The following is a 15,464-nucleotide window of genomic DNA, read 5'->3' on the forward strand; positions in this document are numbered from 1 at the left end:
TTGAACATTCTGTCCCTTCCTGTCATGCTCTGATTATTATTTCCCTTATTGCTACCTTGCTCTCTTGCCTTGTCCTCTCTCTTTAATTTATCATACCTTCTCTCACTTGATCCCTTAACCCTACTATTTAGTTTAAAGTCCTCTCTACCGCCCTAGTTATACGACTCGTCAGAACACTGATCCCAGCACAGTTCAGCTGAAGATCGTCCCAATGGTACAGCTCCCACTTTCCCCAGTACTAGTGCCAGTGCCCCATGAATCAAAACCCATTTCTCCCACACCAATCTTTGAGCCACGCACTTAACCTCTAATTTTATTTACCTAACACCAATTTGCTCGTGGATCAAGTAGTAATCCAAAGATTATTATCGTTAAGGTTCTGCTTTTTAATTTAGCCCCTAGCTGCTCATACTCTCTATGCAGAACCTCTTTCCTAGTCCTATCTATGCCATTGGTACCCATGTGGACCACGACAACTGGATCCTCCCCCTCCCACTGCAAGTTTCTCTCCAGCCCTGAACAGATGTCCAGAACCCTGGCGCCAAACAGGCAACACAGCTTTCTGGACTCTCGCTCTTGGCTGTAGAGAAAGGTGCCTATCCCCCTGATTATACTGCCCCCTACTACCATTACATTCCTACTTACTCCCTTTTCTGAATGGCTTCCTGTACCAGGTGCCATGGTCAGTTTGTTCATTCACCCTGCAGCCCTCCCTCTCATCCCCACAAGCTGAAAGAACTTCAAACCTGTCAGACGATTGCAAGGGCTGAGGCTCCTCCACTTCTGCCTTCCCGATCCCCTTATCTGCCTTACTTGCAGTCAGATTCTCCTGTCCCTGACCACTGACTAAATCAGAAGACCCTATCCTAGGGGTGTGACTGCCTTCTGGAACCAAGTATCCAGCTAACTTTCCCCCTCCCTGATGCATCACAGTGTCTGTAGCTCAGCCTCCAACTCATCAACTCTAAGCCGAAGCTCCTCAAGCTGTAGACAGTTGCTGCAGACATGGTTGCTGTGAATCACACTGGTGTCCATGAGCTCCCACATACTGCAGCTGCAACACATCATCTGCCCTGTCATCCTTATTGTGTTTTAGATAACTAATTACTTATTCACTTAATTAACTTTTTAATTAATGCCTCTCCTCACCAGTTCTTACTGCACTAATTTAAACCTTGGTAATACAATAAACCTGACTGCTTAAACATAAAACAGAGCAGTAGATTCACCAGTTTCTTACCTCCCTTCTGCTTGCCTGTCTTAATTAATTATAAGGTAGCTACATAAATTTTAATTTTACGTTTTTCTAATTTCCAGCTATTAACACACACACCCTAACAGCAGTGTACGAACCTAACTATTTACAGATACTCCCTAATAGCAGTTACTCACCAACCAATCACCTTAAAACATTCAAATCCAAGTTTGTTCTTTAACTGCTACGAGTTTACTACTGATTATATTTCCCTGTGGAGTCATTTGCACTTTTAAAATGATGGCAGTGTATTCAGCGATATAAGGGTAAAACATCTGCTTGCTTTGGAGTCATCCCAATAATCCCACAATCAAAAATCTAGGGTAAAACAGCTATGTCCTGACTGGGTTATGGTGCCTGAACATCACTGATGCTTAGTCACTGAGCATCTTCAAAGCTGATGCTGAGCTTATAGACAATTTTACTAGCAAAATCTGATTAACTGTGAGTGTGTGAAAAACATCTTTAAAACAGCCTGGGGCGCAGAATAGTTTCCTCAAAAAACTGTTCTGTCAAAATGGAGAAATGTATTCATGAACAGTGTCACTTCTTCAGTCAGGATTGTCTAGTGACATGATGGGGCTAAAAACCATGTATAGTTTTAGTAATCTGTCTACTGTTAGCATTTCTAAATGTAACGCAGACCGACTGTGGCATTACACAATAAAGACTGTTTTTCTGATTAATCAACTATACATTACTATTCAATAATCTTGCACCATTTTATCAATTACTGGACCTTTAGCGAGAGCAACTGTCAACTGCATGGAGTGTCACAGAGTTTCACCATCACACTTGCTAACATCAGAATATTTTCAGGAATAGTTTCAAACATAATATGAAGTACAGCGGTGTTAACTAAAATGCTTTTATATCTGGCACTTTGTAGTTTGGATTGAGGCAGAATAAAGTCTGTGTGCTGTCTCCCTGCATTTATATTGTTAAAGTCATCTCCCTAGTCCTGACAGCAGCATCACAGACCATTGGAAATGTGGGCCAAACAACATCCAAATCAAGTACGAAGGCATCTTAAAGAATATCTTCTTTTACCCCATGCTCCTTCAATGAAACTACTGATCTAGTTTCTCTAGCTTGGAAGGAAAGAGGAAGAAAAAGTATGGCCAATGCTAACTGAATTGGGAACACTTCCTATTGGGCAGTTCTCAGACACCCTCTCCACTGAGAAAGTAGACTGAGTAAAGGACACCATCTGCACAAGGAGAAAATCTTCCACTAACACTGGCTAATGACAGCAAAAGAATGAAAATGCTCAGCTAAACCACAGCTGGCTTTAGAAGTGATAAGGCGACAGGTAAAACATTGAGTTATGTTACAACTACGTGCATCAAATAGCACTTTATGTCCAACACCAACCTTGAAGTTGTTGTGCCAGCACTTGTCTTTTTCTCGCCACCTCAAGTTCTGTTTCATTTTTCTAAATGACTTTTGTTGCAAGGAAGTGCAACTTGTGGTTATAGTCGGGGGCACCCCTTCATTTATCAATCTGAGTCGTTCTGCAGTTACTGAGACTCCTCTGTGCAGTTTGTAAGCTATTGAGCACTTCATTTAATTGCTTCTATTTTATGACTTTTTTCTTTGTTGGCACAGTCAAGCAGCTCACAATTTTTACTAAATGTATCTGATCCTTCTTTAACAGATGATTGGAGTGCATCTGGTCCAATTGGCTATATGTCCAATTGTCTTCTGTATGCAGGACATTCCAACTAATGCTAAAGGAAGATCTGAGCCATTCAGGCAGTCCAACTGAGTAATTAAAAGGTCAGTGTGTACTGATATTGTCATTCGCTGTTCCAGAAAGGACTCAAAATGTTATGGGAACCTAAAAAAAACCCAGGTGCAAAAATTTAGCAATAACAAATGTAGGGGAATTCCCTAAATAAAGTTTGAGTTTTCTACAATTCGTTTTTGGGATGTGGGCGTCACTGGCAAGGTGACAGTGCCTCTAATTGCCCTTGAGAAGGTGCTGGTGAGGCGCCTTCTTGAACCGCTACAGCCCATGTGGTGTAGGTACACCCACGGTGCTATTTATAAATGCAAGCTGTTGTACTGAAATTAAGAGGATAATGATGGGGGTTGGCTGTGATGTGCACATTCATTCAGTGAGCTGTCTAGGCTCACACGAAAAGAATGGTGCCCTGGGGGAAGTAACAAATGGCTGCCTGTGAACAACACTCCAGCGCATGAGGGGAAAAGAAAAACTGGGATAACAGAAAGCTGACATCCAAATCTGATGCCAGGAACATAATCCTCTTCTTTGCTGACAAGAAGCTTTAAACAGTAGACACAGGATATTACCTATTACTGAGATACTAGCAGAGAAGTAAAGACATCACACCTCTAGAAGAAACAACTTGTAATCTCACAGACACGGTTAATCAAAATTGTAACAAGGAAGTCAGAGTTACAATGCACAACTAAAATTATTTTATTGACTGCTTTTATGGTTGCTGGACAATTGTAAAGAAGCAATGTGATGGGCACAACAGAGCCACTTCAAGTTACATGTTCTACGAGACTTGGAAAATGGGCTGGAAAGTAACAACATATACTTAACAGGGCAATAAAAGGTACAAACATACTCATCTGTTCGCTGTGGCCCAGTGGTAGCACTCGTGCATCTAGGTTAAAGAAGTGGGGGTTCAAGCCAAAAGATTCCACAGCAATACTCAAAGGAGAATAGGATGGTTCTTTCGATGCCCTGGCCAGCATGTATCCCTCAACCAACAGCAGCAAAGCCAGATTTTCTGGTAACATGTTATTGCTGTTAGTGGGGCCTTGCTGCATGCAAATTAGCTCTGCGTTTGACTGCATAATTTCTTTTATTCTTTCATGGGATATGGGCATTGCTGGCTAGGTCAGCATTTATTGCCCATTCCGAATTGTCCTCGAGAAGGTGGTGGTGAGCCACCTTCTTCAACTGCTGCAGTCCATATGATGTAGGTACACCAGCAATGCTGTTAGTAAGGGAGTTCCAGGATTTTGGCCCAGTGACAGTGAAGGAACAGCGATATAGTTCCAAGTCAGGATGGTGTGTGGTTCGGAGGGGAACTTGCAGGTGGTGGTGTTCCCAATTGTCTACTGCCCTTGTCCTTCTAAGTGGTAGAGGTCATGGGTTTGGAAGGTGCTGTCGAAGGAGTTGCTGCAGTACATCTTCTAGATGGTACACACTGCTGGAGTGGTGCTGGTGGTTAAGGGAGTGAACGTTGAAGGTGCCAATCTGACGGGCTGCTTTGTCCTGGATGGTGTCCAGCTTCTTGAGTGTTGTTGGAGCTGCACTTATCCAGGCATGTGGAGAGTATTCCATCACACACCTGACTTATGCCTTGTTGACGGTGGAAAGGCTTTGGGGAGTCAGGAGGTGAGTTACTCGCTGCAGAATTCCCAGCCTCCGATTGGCTCTTATAGCCACAGTATTTATATGGCTGGTCCAGTTCAGTTTCTGGTCAATGGTAACCCCTAGGATGTTAATGGTGGGGATTCATGCAATGGTAATGCCATTGAATGTCAAGGAGAGATGGTTGGATTCTCTCTTGTTGGAGATGGTCATTGCCTGGCACTTGTGTGACGCGAACGTTACTTGCCACTTATTAGCCCAAGCCTGAACGTTATCCAAGTATCAAAAGTATTTGATTGAAGCCAATGAGAAAAAAAATTGGGCAGGATGTATTACAAGCAGCATATCTCCTGTTTTACACCATATCCAAAAATGAGCCCTGAGGTGTTTCAAGCCAAAAAGCAGCTTGCGGCCTAGAAAAGGGGGTTAAGATAGAATCAAGTTACTTCAATTCAGCAGAGCCCTACCTCGATGCAGATTCTCTTCTATCAGTTTGGTTTGATGGTGGAATATTTGTTCCTGGAGTCTACATACGGATTGTTTCATTTTCTCCCTCCGTGTCACCATGTAGCACAGATTTCTAACCTGTTAAAACAAACACATTATCACTCTTTTGAACACTTCACACTGGAATACATCAAGAGACCATCAACGCACATTGTCACATGGAGTACTGATTACTGCACAGTCAACTTAATCCCAGATCAATAAACACGTAACAGATTCTCATAGCCCCAAAAACAGTAGAACTGGTCATAGAGGAACAAAGATAGAATTTCTGAAATGGTTCAGACAGTACCATCACATGAAAACTCCCAAATAATCTACAATCTGACATCATTTCCTAAGTAAAACACATGATACTGATGTGACAGATTTGCTGTTGCGTCAGTTGCTAGAGTTACTCTGGATAGAGCACAAAGGGAGCAATGGGGAACATACTGACATAATCAATGTTAAATGGATAGAAAAGCGAAATCTTCTCCAATAACCATTGCTGTCAGGACCCTCATAAACAGAGCTTTTTCTTGTTTTACAGAATTTTCAGATAATTTGAGGTGAGTTTCTTTCTTGATTTACATTAGCTGGATAATTTTGTGCTCATTCACTGGAGGAATGACACTTCTCCACGCTGGGCATGTATTGTCAACATCAGGAACTCCCAGGTCAGTAATACCACAAATTAAATGAACAGTAAAGCTCTCTCCACATTGCCCCGTCAAGTTCTCCAAAGATCAGGTGTAGTAGGAGCTTCAAAACACCTGCTCAATCACAACAGAATTATCACTCGGACTCTTATTTTGTCATAGGTACTTTTTTTTATTCCTTTATAGGATGTGGGCATCGCTGGCGAGGCCAGCATTTACTGCCCATCCCTAACTGTCCTTTAGAAGGTGGCAGTGAGCCACCTTCTTGAAACCCTGCAGTCCATGTGGTGTGGGTACGCTCACAGTGCTATTAGGAAGTTCCAGGATTCTGATCCAGCGATGATGAAGGAACAGCAATATGTTTTCAAAGTCAGGATGGTGTGTGGCCTGGAGGGGAACTTGCAGGTGGTGGTGTTGCCATGCGTTTGTTGCCCTTGTCCTTCTAGGCAGCAGAGCTCTCAGGTTTGGAATGTGCTGCTGAAGAAGCTGGTGGTGAGTTACATCTTGTAGATGGTACACATGACAGCAATGGTGCACCGGCGGTGGAGGGAACGAATGTTTAAGGTAGTAGATGGGGTGCCCTGGATGGTATCACGCTTTTTGAGTGTTGTTGGAGCAACACTCATCCAGGCAAGTGAAGAGGATTCGATTACACTCCTGACACTTCAGATGGTGAACAGGCTTTGGGAAGCCGGGAGGTGAGTCACTCTCCACAGAATGTCCAACCTTCTCCTGTAGCCACAATATTTATGTGGCTGGTCCAGTTAAGTTTCTGGTCGATAGTGACCCCCAGGATGTTGATGGTAGGTATTTGGCAACGGTAATGGCATGAAATGTCAAAAGGAGGTGGCTAGACTCTCTCTTCTTGAAGATGGTCACTGCCTGCTACTTGTGCAGGACGAATGCTACTTGCCACTTAGCAGCCCAAGCCTGAATGTCATCCAGGACTTGATGTTTCAGCATCTGAGAAGTTGTGAATGGTTCTAACACTGTGCAATCATCAGCGAACATCCCCACTTCTGACTTTACAATGGAGGGAAGGTCATTGATGAAGCAACAGAAGATGGTTGGGTTTAAGACACTGCCCTGTGGAACTCCATGATGTCTTGCTACATAAAATAATGAAACTCCATCAGTACTATTTAACAAAAGATCAGTCTTCTAGACTGATTATTAAGGGGTGACATATTTAACCTGATCTTTATTAAGATAAACTGAAAATGTTTTTAATACTGTTATGCTCACTAGAAGTGCAGCGATGAAAACGCAGAACCAAACTGAAGAGTTATAAAAATTGAAACAATTTTAAAAAGACTGCTAATGTGCTGTCAACAAAATGGAGAACAAGACACATGACTCTCAGCATCTCTTGCACTCAAATCCACATCCATGCCTATTAAGATGGAAAACCAATGAACACCTGTCTGGATGGAAATGCAACAGATAATCACACCTGGATGTGAGCTATACAATGAGTCAAGACCTTTCTCAGACTTCTCGTCTCCGACTAACATCCATTACAATGGAGTGTGAGCTACCCTCATCTCCTCAGAATGGGGCCATCATCAAGGCCATTATACAGCCCAGCTAGGACTGAAACCTGAAGTCTCACAGATGAAACCAACCCTTGTAAAATTCACCTTAAAAGGTAGTCGTTTTGAGGAACAAAGGGCGAGTCTTTTCAGGACAGGACTAGAGACAACATCATCAGTCTGGTCTGTCCTCAGCCACAAAGTGCAACAAAAAACCATCTTGAATTCCAGCAAGGCTGAGACAGAGAGAGAGATTGGTTCCATTCAGTACAGTGGAACCATGCTGAGACAAGTTAGAAGCTAGCTACAGCAGAGACAAGAGAGTGCCTTTGTAAAAAAAAAAAAATGACTCCTCCCGGTGAGAATTGACCTAAAACATCAGCAGTGTCTTCAACTCAAGGAGACTGCAACAGCCAGACAATCAGCACACAGGCCTGCAACTTTAAACTTCACCTCCCGAGGGGATCCCACTGGTTATTCCTGAAACACCAGACTTTTACAACCTGAACTCTTCTTACCCTGTACTTTTCTATCTTCTCTTGAGAGTGCGTGCGAGAGTGAATACGTGCATGAGTGATGTTGCGAACATTTTCAGGGAATGAGTATTGTTTAATAAATATTTAATCTTCTGTTTTAAACCTGCAAGAAAAGCTGCCACTGTCTGTTTATTTGGCAAATAAAATACAAGGGGTTAAAACACTAGTAACGAAAACACTTGCTGTGATCAGTCGGCAGGTGAAGAGCAGAAACCAGCCACACCATCACCCACCCAACCATAACAATACTCTCATACCTGATTGAAATATCCTTCATCAGCTACTGAGCTGGCATCAGCCATGGGTTAGTCAGTGAACAGGTCTAATACATTCAGCTCAAGTTGACATCTTTTGCATAAAAGAACGGTTTATTGTTGACACTCAGAAACAAAATGTTGGATCCATTTAACACCAGAGGAAAATATAGAAGTAGACAATGGAGGTATATTTTACTTTGGCTGCAGACCCGTGAGCTGCTACACGTCCCACTTCATTTTCCTTTCTTTTGAGGTCAATACAATGGAAAATGGGACAGGGTGCATAACGAGTGGTCTATCCACTACTGAGAGTTTCCCATCCATGCCTGAAGTGAAAATTACCCCCCAATATTCCTACTAGGTAGCAGAACTTCTGATTTAGTTTCTATTTCTCCCCACTGATTCTGGTCACCATTGGTCAGTCACCAATTGCAGCCAAGCTAGTCGGTAACTTACCTGTTTCCTGGCATTCTTCTGCATGCCACAATACAGAAGTAGACTCAAACCAATTTTCCCTCTGCCCCTCCACCCCACCACACCACACAGAAGAGCACCTGGTCTTTATTTGAGGTTTCCTCATGGAAGCAAGGGAGAGGTCAGCAACTCTCAACCAGTTAAGGATAGTGCAAGTGCCAGAATACATCCCACTGCTCACTGGTTCGTGTTATTGAACTGGTCCAACCAGAGATTTGGAAGCAGATCCCTATGCCTGCCCCTTGACTGACAAAGTTGTGTGATTGAAAAGTGAAGTATTGGAGGTGGGGGGAAAAGAAAAGGAAATAATTTACAGAGAAAGTACTATAATGGCAATAATCAGTCTCAATTTGGCATCTACAATAAAACTGTACTCAATGTTTAACAAAGATTTAACACTAGCTCTAAAAGCATACAGCTGTTTAATAACAATGCAACAACATTGCTATAAATAAGCAGCATGTGTAATAAAAATAAAACCTGTTACACTATCATAATTAATTAACAGTAATTCAGTAACGCTGTAATTTCAGAACTGCAATGATTTATAAATAGCTGACATTATTGTGAAGTGCAAACTCTGTTGATCTGTAGTACCAATCTGAAAAGGAAAGCATAATTCTGATGATCAGTGATGTGAGTGTTCAAGAGGATGGTCAGTAGAATGTTAACGAGCATGGTAACTCTGATGGTTGGTGATGTGAGTATTAAAGGAGACTATTAACTCTGGTGGTTGGTGCTGTGAATATTACTATGCTGTTACTCAAATATTCCTGCAATATTAATTTCATGTAAAGGCTAAACAGATATCCAAGATAGCATTTTCTTAAGTATCACAAATTCAAAGGTCTGGAAAAGATTCTAATGTTTATGTATGTACAGCTTATTGCAGTTAGATTTAAAAGCCTCTACTTAAGGAAATCATCTGCATCTGTGATGGCCTACTTTTAACTGTGTCCACACAGTAACCTGATCCCAGTGAGGCAGAAACCACACGAGCCCAGATTGAGAATGAACATTGTCCAAGTTGACACAAGCACAATAATCAGGCCATATATGGATGAGGGCAGGGGATAAGAGGAAACAAGATGGTGGAAAAATTGTCTGTGGGGGTTTATAATTCACTGTTATCCTTGTGATATGCTTTTAGCCTCTTATGTAACAAGATCCACAGTCAGTAAACATAGTGAGCTGGTGGCAACTCAAGACACAGAGTCCCTTGGTTCACAGTGCCGAATAACTACTTGGAAATGAGAGCCGTACGATTATAATATAAAATATTAACAATTTACTGTAAACTCTGCATCTGTAATCTGATCTACTGACTGAAAGCTGCTGAACTAACGAGCATCAATCTTACAAGAACCTTTACAACTTCCAAAAAAGTTATATATTATTGTGAATCCAGTATTGATCAAGATGGTTGCATAGTGGTAATGTCACTAAAGTAGTAATCCACAGGTTTAGGCGAATGCCTACATGTGACTCCAGACCCACTCTTAACTGCCCTCTGAAATGGCCTAGCAAGTCACTCAGTTGTCAAGGGCAATTAGGGATGGGCAACAAATGCTGGCCTTGCCAGCGATGCCCATATCCCATGAATGAACAAAAAGGTAAAAGATGTCAGTGCTGGGAATTAGACCAATTTCTGACTAAAGGCATTAAATACTCAGGCCAAGTTTAGTACAGTTTGCTGGCTGAGTAAAATTACTGCTACTGTTCCAAAAGTGAAGCAAGATTTTCTCAGTGCTTTTTACAGAGGGAATTAAGTGAGGCTGCACTCCCGGCTGGGCCTTGCTAGTAGCAGAAGTGGGCTGAAGAATCGTGGCTCGAGTATTACAACTCTATCTCTGATCTGAATTCTCTTCTGAAGAAGTTCTGCACTGGGAACACAACCTTGCTGAATTTTTCCTTATCTGTCGTGAAAATGTAAATACGATTTTGTTACACAAAGAGCAGATACAAATCTTCCCAAATATCTTATCCAATACTCTTATCAAAGTCACTAAACTAATAATCCAGAGGCTTAGGCTAATGCCCTGGGGACACAGGTTCAAATCCCACCACAGCAGCTGGTGGAATTTAGATTCAATTAATTAATAAAAAAATCTGGAACTGAAAGCTAGTCTCAGTAATGGTGCCATGAAACTATCATTGATTGTCATAAAAACCCATCCTTTGTGACTGTGACAAAGGTAAACTATCCTTACTCGTCCCTCTCGACCTGTCTGCAGCCTCTGAAAAGGTTGACCACACCATCCTCCTCCAACACCTCTCCACTGTCACCCAGCTGAGTGGAACTGCTCTCACCTGCTTCCATTCTTATCTATCTGGTCAGAGCCAGAGAATCACTTTCAATGGTTTCTCTTCCCACTTACGCACCATTACCTCTGGTGTCTCCCAAGGATCTATCCTTGGTCCCCTCCTATTTCTCATCTACATGCTGCCCCTCAGTGACATTATCTGAAAACACATAGTTAGCTTTCACATGTACGCTGACGACACCCAGCTCTACCTCACCATCACGACTCTCGACTCCTCTACTGTTGCTAAATTATCAGACTGCTTATCCAACATCCAGTATTGGATAAGCAGAAAATTCTTCCAATTAAATATTGGGAAAACTAAAGCAATTTTCTTTGCTCCCCGCTCTAAAATCTGTTCCCTAGCTACCGACTCCATCCCTCTCCCTGGCTACTTGTCAGCACCCTTCCATCTACGTGAGCTGATGGATATGCAGCAAATCCATTAGCTTTGGGATAGTTTCACCTGGTGCACTTTTGCTGATGGCTGAAGAGACCAATCTGTGAGAGGCAGGTTCTGCCACAAATGTGACACATGAGGTGGTTATCAGGTGTCATTGTGAGGTGCTGTTTTCAGTGTTGATGCCTGCTGTCAAGCTGCTGTAGCCACCGATCATCATGGTGGTGCACAAGAGCCCACAGGTAATGTCGCCATTTCCCCCTGCTCTTGACAAATGCCTCCCATGCGTGAAAATGGATGGGCTGAATTCTATGCCCCCCTCCCCCAACACCCCGAGACGGGTTCGGAGGCAGGGTGACCCATAGAATTGCGACGGGAGGCAGTGGGGCGGGGGGCCCTTAGCTTCGTCGCAACAGAAGGCCAACGATAGCCTTCCCGCCCAGAGGCCAACTGAGGCCCTTAAGAGGCCTATTAACAGGCACTTAAGAGCCTTCTCCCCCCAGCACCGCCGCTGGCAATCTATGACCCATGGAGGGCTCCCGGCAGAAAACAACCCACCTCGCTAAACCCCCTTCCCTCCCCCCCCCCCCCCCCCCCCCCCCCCCACCACATTGCCTGGGCCTTCCAGACTGTTCCCGGTGACCCCGCCTCACTTACCTCCGGGGCTCCAGCACTGGGCCAGGGCCCGAGGCCTATGCAGTAACGGCAACGGCCACTGCGCCTGGTGGTGCTGCTGATACTAATGAACTGCCAGCCCCTTGATTGGTCGGCAGCTCTTCGAGGCGGCATTCCCGTCTTTTGGGCCTTTATGTCTCACTTGCACGCATCCTTGAAATGGAGCTACCTCCCCATACAGAATATACTTGGGAATGCGTCTGTCTTCCATCCTGCAAATGTGCCCAAGCCAGTGAAGGCACCCATCCTTGATGAGTGCTAGCATACTTAGGAGATCTGCCTTTGACAGGGCTGCCACATTCTTGATTTTGTCCTTCCATGAGATGCTGAGAATGCGCCACACACATCGAAGATGAAAATTGTTGAGCTTCTTTTCTTGATAGCTGTAAGTCGTCCATGCTTCACAGGCGTAGAACAAGGTGCTGGGAACACAGGTCTCATAAACTTGCATCTAGATCCTCAGGGTCAGCTTGTTGTTTCTCCATGCACGTTTCGTGAGTTGGCCAAAGGTGGTAGCTGCTTTCACTATACGCCTGTCGAGTTCTGCATCAAGAGTCTCCCTGGCTACTATCTGAGACTAAAATTCACAATCTTGGTGTCATGTTTGACACCGAGATAAGCTTCAGACCACATACCTGTAATGAGTTCTTTTATGTTGTCTGATACAACATAAAATGAGATGCGTGGAATCCAGTTGAAGATCTCAAACAGGTTTATTACAGCTAAACTATTATACAGTACAGAGCTAACTATTTACAGAACTTGCATATAGGTGTTATAGAACTTGCATACAGGGTGACTCAAGGTTCGAGTCACATGACTATGACATGATATTTAGCTCGTTAGCATACTAAGATCTTAAACTGACATCACTCGTTAAGGCAATCATACTGCATCCCTTTTTTGCCAAAGATAAGTCTCGTATGCTAAAAGTAAAAATACATAAAATTAGATAACATCAGAATTAGTTACACAGGATATAGATTATAAAATTTACAATTATAGCGTCTCAAAAGTCCATATATCTTCTCTGTGGTTTGACAACTCTTGCTCAGGGAGTTTGCCTCTCATCTGTTGCTGTTCTTTCTGAAGTTTCGCCCTCTCTGCATTCAGTTTCTGTTGCTCTGCCTTCAGCCTGCTAACATACTCTGTTGCTTTTTTCAAGATGACCACCTTTGAGGCCTCGTCATTCTTGGAAAGCTCAAGCACCTCATCTAGAAAAACCAACAGACAATGCTTCAACTCATTCCTCCTCTGCCTCCTCAGGACATTGCATGTCCTTCGCCTCTCCTCATCTTCTGCAATTGAAGGTCTTGGGCTTAAGGTCAAGGACTTGTTGGGGGAAGAGTACTTGGTCTCATGGAGATATCTGTCTGTTCCGGCTCGTTGTGGTGCTGGCAGTTCTCTATAGAGCAGAAGCAAAGGCACGGCATGGTTGTGCTGTTACTGGGTTTCCAGACTGCACCATTTGATGCTGGTCAAAGTCTGTGAGAGGGTTCTTGGAGATTTCCCCTTGACAATGCTCTCGTGGGTAGTTATGACATTGAAGTCCTTACACGCTAGTAGTCCTGCCACTGCTGGTCTGCTGGTGTCCACTAGATAGAATGTTTGTGGTATCCATGCCGACTTGCCATAACTGCACTGCAGTGTTAGTATGCCACTACACGGGATGGGTTACCTGTTGTATACAGATTATTTGGCAGTTGTCAGTTGTATCATTGATTTCCAACGACTCCGGTACATGTGTCTTTCAGGATTCAGACTGATAGGATATTTGCACTAGCATTGGTGTCAATCTTGATCCTGAGTGTATGCTTGCCAGATTTCTTTGGGCACATGATGTTAATAGCGGTGAAAGCTTCCAGTTGTTTGACTTCATCAACATGATGTGTCAGGTTCACTATGTGGAATGCCTGATTGTCTTCTGACTCAGTTTTGTCATAGAGAGATATAGCACCGAAACAGACCCTTTGGCCCACCAAGTCCGTGCCAACCATCAACCACCCATTTATACTAATCCTACATTAATCCTCATGTGTCACATTTGTGGCAGAACCTGCCTCTCACAGATTGGTCTCTTCAGCCATCAGCAAAAGTGCACCAGGTGAAACTATCCCAAAGCTAATGGATTTGCTGCATATCCATCAGCTCATGTAGATGGAAGGATGCTGACAAGTAGCCAGGGAGAGGGATGGAGTCGGTAGCTAGGGAACAGATTTTGGAGCAGGGAGCAAAGAAAATTGCTTTAGTTTTCCCAATATTTAATTGGAAGTACTTTCTGCTTATCCAATACAGTCTGATAATTTAGCAACAGTAGAGGAGTCGAGAGTCGTGATGGTGAGGTAGAGCTGGGTGTAGTCAGCGTACATGTGAAAGCTAACTATGTGTTTTCAGATAATGTCACTGAGGGGCAGCATGTAGATGAGAAATAGGAGGGGACCAAGGATAGATCCTTGAGGGACACCAGAGGTAATGGTGCGTAAGTGGGAAGAGAAACCATTGAAAGTGATTCTCTGGCTCTGACCAGATAGATAAGAATGGAAGCAGGTGAGAGCAGTTCCACTCAGCTGGGTGACAGTGGAGAGGTGTTGGAGGGGGATGGTGTGGTCAACCTTTTCAGAGGCTGCAGACAGGTCGAGAGGGACGAGTAAGGATAGTTTACCTTTGTCACAGTCACAAAGGATGCCAAAGGATGGGTTTTTATGACAATCAATGATCGTTTCATGGCACCATTACTGAGACTAGCTTTCAGTTCCAGATTTTTTTATTAATTAATTGAATTTAAATTCCACCAGCTGCTGTGGTGGGATTTGAACCTGTGTCCCCAGGGCACTAGCCTAAGCCTCTGGATTACTAGTTTAGTGACTTTTATAAGAGTATTGGATAAGACATTTGGGAAGATTTGTATCTGCTCTTTGCGTAACAAAATCATATTTACATTTTCACGACAGATAAGGAAAAATTCAGCAAGGTTGTGTTCCCAGTGCAGAACTTCTTCAGAAGAGAATGCAGATCAGAGATTGAGTTGTAATACTCGAGCCACGATTCTCAGGTCTCAGGTCTGTTTCACTGATGACTTCATATATTTGCTTGCATTTATGCAGGTCTCTTGGTGCTTTCCTTGCTGCTGTTGCCCTGTTGCTGCACCTGTCGTCTGTTTGCTTGTGCTCTACAGTGACTACTGGCTGTGTCTTTGGAGCTAGATTTCGTGCATAGGTGGGCCCAGTGTCGTTTTGCACCGCACGCCTTGCACAGGTCTCGAAATGCAGGACAATTTTGTCATGAGTGGGACCAACCACACTTAACACACAGCCTTTTTGCTCTTTGCGACCTGGTTATTGTGCCAATATTGTTGGCTGCACCTAGTGCTTGCAGGTGCTGTTGTCCAGCTGCAATGCCTTCGTATTTCCAGCCATCTTCCAGAAGTGCACAATGCTGTGATCTTTCTTCCCCCCCACCACCCCACCCCCAAAGAGGTCTGTCTGAAACGCTTCAATGGGTGTTGATACGATCACCAGCTCCATTATTC

General features: G+C 43.6%; 1 protein-coding gene across 9 annotated transcripts in view; it reads right to left on the reverse strand.

Annotated features, from left to right (window-relative positions):
* Positions 1-15,464, reverse strand: part of jade2 (jade family PHD finger 2) — a 199,304-nt gene that overhangs the window by 36,372 nt on the left and 147,468 nt on the right. For all 9 annotated transcript variants that reach the window (XM_068043712.1, XM_068043711.1, XM_068043710.1 and 6 more), the window contains one exon: positions 5,078-5,195. In XM_068043712.1, the coding sequence (XP_067899813.1) occupies positions 5,078-5,195 (118 nt within the window). The remainder of the gene's footprint in view (positions 1-5,077; positions 5,196-15,464) is intronic.

Source organism: Heterodontus francisci, chromosome 12, assembly GCF_036365525.1.
Source record: "Heterodontus francisci isolate sHetFra1 chromosome 12, sHetFra1.hap1, whole genome shotgun sequence".
Taxonomy (NCBI): Eukaryota; Metazoa; Chordata; class Chondrichthyes; order Heterodontiformes; family Heterodontidae; genus Heterodontus; species Heterodontus francisci.